Source organism: Triticum urartu, chromosome 7 (genome assembly GCF_003073215.2).
Source record: "Triticum urartu cultivar G1812 chromosome 7, Tu2.1, whole genome shotgun sequence".
NCBI lineage: Eukaryota > Viridiplantae > Streptophyta > Magnoliopsida > Poales > Poaceae > Triticum > Triticum urartu.
The window spans coordinates 710,040,067-710,050,079 of record NC_053028.1 but is presented as its reverse complement, the minus strand read 5'-3'; the positions used below and the strand labels follow the sequence as shown (position 1 = coordinate 710,050,079).

The following is a 10,013-nucleotide window of genomic DNA, read 5'->3' as shown; positions in this document are numbered from 1 at the left end:
TGTTTTTTGATACTACCAGGAGTAGGTGCTAACGGCTGATTATTTTTATCACTGGTCGATATCTTCCCATTTGATTTTGTAAAAGCCCCAGAATTCTGATTACCTGATGCCACTGATAGTACTACAGAATTATCTAATGTTCCACACCCTAATTTTGTTGCTCAAAAGTCACAACAAGAAAACAGGGTACTGAACTGAATTCCTAAATGTGTGTCCACCAGCCAGACAAAAGAAATTCCCACCCTATAAGCCAACCCTGACTTAAACCATCTTTTTATGGCATGCAAGGCTCCCCAGAATTGAGAAGATCTGGCACAGCCTGTCCTAGAATAGGTGGGTTCAGAGTGAGGATTGTGCATATTTGAGAAAGCATGGTGACTCCAAGAGAAAATAAAACAATATGTTTGGTGTAATTTCAAGGAAAAGACCAAAAGGCCCAGTGGCTTAACAAGATCCTCAACCCACGACAAGTTCAGATAGATGGCAAAAATTGTGAGGGACATACAAGGCCAACTCCACCTCTGTCGATCAGGCCGCACTCCAGGATTCACCATTTTCAATGCGACCCACCAGCTTAAGCTTCAGCTGCTGCCACTGTGACATGAAGGAAACAGCCTGGTCAAGCTAGCTACATAGCCAATCAAATTTGCACCAAGAAGCACATCCACGGAAAGAAAAGAAAAAACTACTGTGCAAACACTAGTTGATTAAGCTGCTAAATAACTCTAGTGCTACCTATCATAGCCCTTTTCTCATTTGCTCACCTTGGGGCATAGGAGTGTAGAAGCCGACAACAGGAATCAGGTTACCATATCCATGATCATCGCACACCCTGGTTATCTCCTCTGATTGGACTTGAACTCTGAAGAGGCCGGCAGCAGTGGTCACGACAATGACGTTTGCTCCCTCCGCAAAGCCCAACACGTGGACCGGACATGTTGCACCCATTTGAGCACCATTTAGAGACAAACTTCCCAAGTTGATAATCCGGCTGGGTATCCATCGGGCATCAGTCATCTCCCTTGACCACAATTTCAGATGCGGATCCAATTCTTCAACGAGTCCCAGTCCACCGTCCTCTGCCGGCATGAGAATGTAACTGGGTATACCCTTAGAGTAGCAAGAGTATGGTGCCTTGAACCAAGTCAGCCCATGCATTGCCATGTCATACTCCAGGATCAACCCACCATCAGTCATGAAGTAGAGCAAAGACTCCCCAACAAGCACACTGGAATAATATGTGAAGTGCATGTAGAACCCCCCATGCATCACGGTCAGCTCGCCCCAAGCACCGGTCTCTGACGAGTATACACATGCTGCCGTGTCATATTCCCCGTCGTCAGGATCTTCACTGTCGACGGAGAAGACAAAGACAACGCAGAAAGGGCCCCCATGGCAGTTGCAGTGGTCGCACCCATCTGCTGCGCAGAACACTGCGGCGGTTGTGCGGCCGATATCAGACATCACGGGCACTGGCACAAGCTGCTGGGAACCCGTGATTGGCTCCCACACCAGGAGTTCCTCAGGATAAGGGTCATCAGAGAGGAAGAGTGCGCGGCCGTGGCGGCAGTCAACGGCCTGCCAGAGCCAGCTGTCTGGGACAGCAAGGGAGAAGGGCGACACAGTGGCGGAGATAAAGTCGGGGATGTCCTCGTCGTCCCAATCATGGAGAAACCCGAGCACGGGGGGTGCCCGGTGGAAATCCTGGAGGCGGCGCCGGAATCCGCGATGGGAGACGGCCTGGCTCCAGGACTTGCAGACGAGGGAGGCGCGAAGGAGGCCGGCAGGCTCGTCGGGCGGGATGCGGAGGAGGATCTCTTCGACAAGCTCCTCAGGGAGCGTCGGCGGCAGTGCTGCTGGCATGATGGCCGCAAGTTTTTGTTCCTTCAGAGGTAGCTAGCTGCTAGGTCTGTGTGGCACTGTAAAGTTAGAGAAAATGGATCAGAAGTTGAAACCAAGAACAGGAAATAATATTATTGTCAGAAGTAGACAGTTGAACAATTTCCTAATGCAAGCAAATTATTTCTGATGAAACAAGGAGGAGCTGTATCGGTCTTTTTTGATCGAAAGGGGTTTCCCCCCGCTCCATTTTATTATAAACGGAGCAAAGCGCAAGTCAACAAGGACTGTTACAAGCATTCGGGCCTACCCGACAATGGCAGGACCAGAGTAAACCGAAAACATAATAAGTTCATGACCTAAGAGAGCTCATAACCGCGCAACACAGATACCACAAGGAGACTGAACGAAACGCAGAGTGCCAACTAAGCCAAAACAGAAAGACTACGGCCCTCGACCAAACCAAGACAGAGGCAGTATCTAGGATATGCAGGGGATTTTTGCAGTAAACCCATTCTGCTTCACTCTGAAATCCTAAATTCAGAGCTACTAAAATTCACTTCCATGCCACTGATAAAAACAAAAAAAATTCAAGTGTAGTTACAGATATCAACTACTAAAACCACACCACCTGCTTGTTTGGTAGAACTGGGAAAGAAAAACAGACATGCCATGACCAATCCTATCAGATAAACAGCTTCACCGGTAACTATATAATCACGTCAACCTGCTAGACATGGGGAATGCTCCCATTTGAGTAGTGCTAATGTTTCTGCACTAGAGTCCACATACAGGTATGGAAGAGGTGTTTGTTTCGATGAGTGGTAACGTAAACGTAAAGGGGGAACTGATTACGCACTGTAACAGCACCGGAATGCACAAACCTCATTCTGTTTGGATCTGCAGTGTAAAGGAAACAGAGCAAGAACAGATCAGATCGAGATCTGCAGGAGGGGCTTGATGGAGGCGGAAGAGATTGATCCAGAGACGGGCCTTGCTGCTCCTCGTCGGCGGCTTCGGCGGTACATCCTAGGCGGCGGTTGCGGCAGCGGCTGGCTGGCGAGGTCCTTCCCGGCGACTGGATCAGGAGGAGATGACTGAGGGGAAGCAGCGGCGCCGGACTCGAAACGGGTCGAGGGGAGGTGGCGACGCTGGGCTTCAAGGGAGGCGGCGGCGGCCGGCGGCGGTGCTGGCAGATCGAGGGGAGGAAGGAGTCGCGGGGGAGGAGGAGGGCTCGGGGTGAGGAGCGCTCAAGGGTAGTCCTGGCCATCTCAGGCCCGGCCCTGTCGGCCCTAAAATCCAGGGCCTAGGCCCGATGGGCTTGCCTGTGGGCTGGGCTTGGGCCTGAGTGTTCAGCCCACCAGCAGGACCTGGACAGGCTTGGACTTGGCATATTATCATTTTAAGGAAGAGGCCCGACCCACGACCCTAAGCCCTAAGAGCTTTTTAGGGCTTTTTACCAGATGGGCCGGGCTTGGGCTTGAAAAGTAGGCCCGATGGTAGGGCCTGGGAGGGCCTGGGCCTCAGTTTTCTGTCGTGGGCTTTTTCAGGCCCGGCCTGGCCCATGGCTAGATATAGTCGAGGGTGGGAAGGAATCCTTTACCGGTGGGGGGTGGGGGGTATCGACCGGTAACTGTCCCGGACCTGATTACGGAGGGGGACCTGATTACATAAGGTCGCCACCAAACACACGTGACGTTATCGGTTTACAACGTAAACAGGTGACGGACGAAAATTGTTGAAACAAAAGCAAGGGATTGCAGGATTTGGCTACTATATATGCAGATTTTGCAAGATTTGTCACTTTTTATTCAAGATTGCAGGATTACCTTTCTGGGGAGGCAGCTGCAGGTATGAGTCCGGGCGGCGGTGCGGCTGCTGGTCGAACAAGCAGGGTTGGGGAAGAGGGGCGAGCAGGGGGTACACGGCGGTGGAGAAGTGGGGCGGCGCCTTACTCCGGCGGTGGTTGACGGGGAGGAGCGGCGAGTGACGCGCTGGGTCAGGGGGGGACACATCCTGCGAACCCGATGGCGGCGGCGACGACTCGAACCTCGGGGCAGCTTCAGGGACGGAAGGGCGGAGGAGGAAGGTGAACGCGTCGGCCGGCGGCGGCGGCAACGGACCGGCGGCCACTAACCCTAGCGGCGGAATGGAACGGCTCAGCTCAACCAGGAAGAGGGGATTTGGCTGGGGCTATGCAGCCTGACTCTGCCACCTTAAAAAAACACTTACTCTACCACCTCTATATGCAAACAATTTATTTTATACAAATTTTCTTTTGTTGAACTAATTTTTTTTGAAATTTCAAATCAAACAAAGGGACGAAAAGGAGAAACTATTTCCTCCAACTGACCATCTAATTGAAATTTATTCCAACAAGAAAAAAAAAGAAAGAAATGGGGATTAAGCCAGACGGGCCAAAGCTTCACCATAAAACTGACTAAGGAACACCGATCGACTATTGAGGATAAACCCGGGCAAACGTTGGGCCGGGCCGGGTTTCGGGCCGGGCTTGTAGAAGCCCGACCTTCATTTCTCAAGCCGAGCCCGGCCCGAAGCCCGAAATACTCCCTATTTTCAAGCCCGAGACCGGCCCGAAATCAAGCCTGGAGCCCGAAAGCCCGACCTGAATGTCAAGCCCGGCCCCGGTTTTTCGGGCCAGGTCGTCGGGTCGGGCTGCCCATGCCCGGGTTTAGTTGAGGATCACTTCCCCTACACCTCTTCATCACAGGCGTGGCCCCCCAAGGGGAGATGAAAATCATTGCGACAAGTTTCAAAATACACCATCACTTTATTTATCGGAGACACTTACTCACCATTAGACCTACGATATAGAAATCCATCCAATCCAGCGCTGACCACCGTGGTCGCCAAAGACGAGCAGAAGGGAGACCTTATGAGGAAGTCGGAGTTGGAATTTTTTTTTTGAAACGGAGGCAAAAGCTTTGCCTCATGTATTAATTAAGGAGAGAATAGAGTTTTTCTTTACAACACACATCCTTTAGGCGACATGGCAATTACTCTCGCAAAATAAAAGACCCTAACTTCTTTGCCCCGGCGGTGACCCAAAGGCTTGCCTCGGCCACAATGGAGTTGAGCAGAATTGGCGGAGGAGCGCTCTTGTGCCGAAATACTCTTGCGTTTCTCTCATTCCAGATTACCCATGACACAAGCATGGTAATCGACGCCTTGGCCTTCCTGTCTGTAGTGCCGACGTCGCATGTACTCACCCACCAGCTCTCAACTGAGTCCATCAAGTGCCATGAGGTCGTGTCCATGTCGTCAATGCCGAATCTCTGAATGACCAACCTCCAGAGCCTCAGAGAGTAGCGGCACTTGAAGAGGAGATGTGGCCCACATTCCTGCACGCCCTTGCACAATGGACAAGGACCGCAATTTGGCCACCCTCGCTTGGCCAACCGGTCGGCAGTCCAAATTCTGTCCTGAAGCGCAAGCCAAGCAAAAAACTTCACTTTCGGTGGCGTCCAGGCCTTCCAAACCATTTGGTCCATGGGGGAAAGAACCAGGCCCAAAAATTGTGCCTTGTAAGCAGAGGCCGCCGTGTACTGGCCAGAGGCCGAGTGCTTCCACGAGATGTCATCATTGGTAAGCTCATCAAGCTGGACCTCTTCCAGGAGCATCCAGAGGGAGAACAACTGTCTAATATGCTCGGCGGACACAACTGCGGATGGAGGTTTGATCCTAAGGATCCAAGCGTTGTTCCTGAGGGCCTCCCTCACCTTCCAATTCTTTCGTGACGAGGCCTCGAAGATGAGTGGAGCAATGTCCTTGGGCTTGCGGCCAAGAAGCCAAGGAGAATCCGAGAAATGCGTTCGCGCACCATTGCCCACAGTGATGGTGGTAGAAGCATAGAAGAAGTTGAGGTCTTCGGCGTCGCATGGGTTCCCATGCCCCACCCAGAGCTTAGAAGGCTCCTTCCATTCAAACCATGGCCAACGCAAACGCAAGGCACACGCGAACTTCTCCGTGTTGAGCACCCCAAGCCCACCGTAATCATGTGGCTGAGTTACCGTTTCCCAATTCACCTTGCACTTGGCCCCGGTCATCTTGTCCGAGCCGGCCCAAAGGAACGCCCTCTCTAGCTTGTCGATGGTGCATAGAATGCTTGGCGGAATGACAAGAGGTGTAATGAAGTAGACCACTTGGGACGCGAGAACCGACTTGACAAGAGCCGCACGCCCAATCGTGGTGATGTTCTGGCCCTCGTATGTTGTCATCTTGCTTGCCACTTTATCCACCAAGAATTGTAGGTCAACCAACTTCAGGTTCCAGACAGAGAGAGGGAGCCCCAAGTATCGTAGAGGGAAAGACGCCCTCACATCCGGCAACCCTTGTGTGATGTGCTCTAGGTCAATGTGATTGCATCGAATGGGAACCACTGAACTCTTACGGAAGTTGGTGCAAAGGCCCGTGACCTCCCCAAAGCCTCTCAGGATAGCTGCGAGGTTGTCAATATCCCGTTTGATCGGGGCCATGAACATCGCCGCGTCGTCCGCGTAGAGAGATGTCCGTACCATAGCACCCCTCCCTCTGATCTTATGTAGCATCTGTTGGGTTTCGTAGTAATTTCAAAAAATTTCCTACGCTCACGCAAGATCATGTGATGCATAGCAACGAGGGGGAGAGTGCTGTCTACGTACCCAATGCAGACCGACTGCGGAAGCGATGACACGACGTAGAGGAAGTAGTCGTACGTCTTCACGATCCAACCGATCAAGCACCGAAACTACGGCACCTCCGAGTTCGAGCACACGTTCAGCTCGATGACGATCCCCGGACTCCGATCCAGCAAAGTGTCAGGGTAGAGTTTCATCAGCACGACGGCGTGGTGACGATCTTGATGAACTACAGCAGCAGGGCTTCGCCTAAACTCCGCTACAGTATTATCGAGGAATATGGTGGCAGGGGGCATCGCACACGGCTAAGGAATAGATCACGTGGATCAACTTGTGTGTTCTAGGGTGCCTCTACCTCAGTATATAAAGGAGCCAAGGGGGGAGGGGGGCGCCGGCCAGGGAGAGAGGCGCAGGAGGAGTCCTACTCCTTCCGGGAGTAGGACTCCCCCCCCAATCCTATTCCAACTAGGATTCCCCATGGGGGGAAAGAGGAGAAGGGTGGCCGGCCACCTCTCCTAGTCCTAATAGGACTAGGGGAGGGGGGAGGCGCGCAGCCCTTGTGGGCAGCCCTTTCATCTTTCCACTAAGGCCCATGAAGGCCCATATGGCTCCCGGGGGGTTCCGGTAACCTCCCGGTAACCCGGTAAAATCCCGATTTCACCCGGAACACTTCCGATGTCCAAACATAGGCTTCCAATATATCAATCTTTACGTCTCGACCATTTCGAGACTCCTCGTCATGTCCGTGATCACATCCGGGACTCCGAACAACCTTCGGTACATCAAAATGCATAAACTCATAATGTAACTGTCATCGTAACCTTAAGCGTGCGGACCCTACGGGTTCGAGAACAATGTAGACATGACCGAGACACGTCTCCGGTCAATAACCAATAGCGGGACCTGGATGCCCATATTGGCTCCTACATATTCTACGAAGATCTTTATCGGTCAGACCGCATAACAACATACGTTGTTCCCTTTGTCATCGGTATGTTACTTGCCCGAGATTCGATCGTCGGTATCCAATACCTAGTTCAATCTCGTTACCGGAAAGTCTCTTTACTCGTTCCGTAATACATCATCTCACAACTAACATATTAGTTGTAATGCTTGCAAGGCTTATGTGATGTGCATTACCGAGAGGGCCCAGAGATACCTCTCCGATAATCGGAGTGACAAATCCTAATCTCGAAATACGCCAACCCAACATCTACCTTTGGAGACACCTGTAATGCTCCTTTATAATCACCCAGTTACGTTGTGACGTTTGGTAGCACCCAAAGTGTTCCTCCGGCAAACGGGAGTTGCATAATCTCATAGTCATAGGAACATGTATAAGTCATGAAGAAAAGCAATAGCATCATACTAAACGATCGGGTGCTAAGCTAATGGAATGGGTCATGTCAATCAGATCATTCAACTAATGATGTGACCTCGTTAATCAAATAACAACTCATTGTTCATGGTCAGGAAACATAACCATCTTTGATTAACGAGCTAGTCAAGTAGAGGCATACTAGTGGCACTTTTGTTTGTCTATGTATTCACACATGTATTATGTTTCCGGTTAATACAATTCTAGCATGAATAATAAACATTTATCATGATTATAAGGAAATAAATAATAACTTTATTATTGCCTCTAGGGCATATTTCCTTCAGCATCCCCTTCCTAGTGGCCACATCAAGGATTCGTTGTAGAGGGTCAATAGCGATGACAAAGAGGAGAGGGGAAATGGGGTCCCCTTGGCGTAGCCCACAGCCGTGCTTGATGGGGGTGCCGGCCACCCCATTCAGCAGAACCCTCGAGGAGGAGGAACACCACAAAGCCGCAATCCAATCTCTAAATTTACTTGGGAGCCCCCTCCTCTCAAGGAGATCAAGCAAAAACTCCCATCTGACCGAGTCGAAAGCCTTGTGGATATCAAGCTTGAACAGAAGGGAAGGAGTCTTGCACTTATGAAGACGCTGAGCAAGGTTACGGACATACATGAAGTTATCATGGATACTCCGCGTTTTGATGAAAGCACTCTGGGCGTTGGAGATGAGAGTGGACATGTGCGGGGCAAGCCTGATGGAGAGCACTTTTGCAATTATCTTGGCAAAAGCGTGGATGAGGCTAATGGGTCTATAGTCGACGACCCTCTCCGCCCCTTCCTTCTTCGGTAGGAGCACAATGTTTGCGGAATTGAGCCAATGCAGATTTGTTGAGTGGAGGGAGTCGAAACGGACGATCGCCCTCATGAAATCATGCCTAATGGTGTCCCAACACTTCTTGAAGAAAGCACCCGTGAAACCATCCGGCCCGGGAGCCTTGTCACTAGGCATGTCGTTGATCGCCTCAATTACCTCCTTCTCGGTAAAGGGGTAGTCAAGCCCTTGAAACTCATGCTTCTCCAAGTTAAGCTCCTCCCAGTTGAAGTCCTTGGTACTCCTATCCCCTCTTCTCATTGCATGCGTGAAGTGCTCATGGAATATCATCTCCTTTGCTTCGTGCTCGGTCACCCATCCATGATCATTCATGATTCTGTGGATATGATTTTTCCTCCTTCGCGCATTGACCCGTCTATGAAAGAATTTGGTGTTAGCATCACCCTCTTTGATGTTTGAGATGCGAGCACACTGCTTCTTGCGTGCCTTGACAAGCACGGCCAAGCTTATTACCCTCCGCTTAAGCCTAGCCCGAAGGTCAAGCTCCTCAGTGTTTAATTGCCTGCCTTCCTGTGCAATGTCAAGGCGAAGAATCACCAGAAGGGCAGCCTGGAGATGGACCTTGGCTCGAGAGAAGAGACCTCTGCTCCATTGCGACAGACGAAGAGCCGTTTTCTTGAGCTTGTGGAAGAGGATGATGTAGGGCTCAGTGTGATCAACATGCTCATCCCATGCCTTTTGGACTACCTCGCTGAAACCGGGCATGGAGACCCAGAAGTTTTCGAACTTGAAAGTCTTAGGCCGCCTAGGCCCCTTATCATCGGCGAGCAAAAGCGGACAGTGATCGGAGAGGGACGAGAAGAGGGCGTGGAGCACATGCGTGTTGAAGGTTGTGTCCCACTCGGCGTTGCAGAAGAAGGAGTCAAGCTTGCTCAGCGTTGGGTTTTGCCTCTCGTTTCTCCAGGTGAACCTCCTGTTCTGAAGATGGATCTCTTTGAGCTCGCAGCTATCGAGCGCTGCCCGGAAACGGTTGATCCTACTGCGGTTCACATTCCTCTTGTTTTTATCCCTCGCCCGATAAATTTGGTTGAAGTCCCCACAGGCTAGCCAAGACACCCCCACCGGTGGTTTCTGTCCAAGGAGCTCGGCAAAGAAAGCGTCTTTGAGGGCGGGGTCAGTAGGACCATAGACGGATGTTACTTTAAATATTGCCCCCGATTCGCGAACACGGACCATGGCGGAGATGCAGAAAGTTGTGGTAGTGATGTTGGATATCTCAACTAGGAGATCATCCCAGAGCAGCAGGATCCCCCCTCTGGTACCGTTCGCCGGTCGTTGAGCAAAGCTACGCAACCGATGACCCCCTAAGAAGGCGGCCGTGAA

At 51.3% G+C, this 10,013-nt stretch overlaps 1 protein-coding gene across 1 annotated transcript; it reads right to left on the bottom strand.

Moving 5' to 3' along the window:
- Nucleotides 1-391: 391 nt before the first annotated feature.
- Nucleotides 392-3,109, bottom strand: LOC125522300. The gene is made up of 3 exons (XM_048687373.1): nt 2,724-3,109; nt 765-1,919; nt 392-594 (listed from the first exon to the last, which is right to left on the bottom strand). The coding sequence occupies exons 2-3, from the start codon at nt 1,861-1,863 to the stop codon at nt 575-577; spliced, it is 1,119 nt and encodes a 372-aa protein (XP_048543330.1). The 5' UTR covers nt 1,864-1,919; nt 2,724-3,109; the 3' UTR covers nt 392-574.
- Between the last annotated feature and the right edge of the window lie 6,904 nt (nt 3,110-10,013).

Coding starts and splice junctions, on each gene's coding strand:
- LOC125522300 (XM_048687373.1), bottom strand. CDS start 1,863: ATGCCAGCAGCACTGCCGCCGACGCTCCCTGAGGAGCTTGTCGAAGAG. Junction 595..764: donor CTACACTCCTATGCCCCAAG/GTGAGCAAATGA, acceptor TTCATGTCACAG/TGGCAGCAGCTGAAGCTTAA.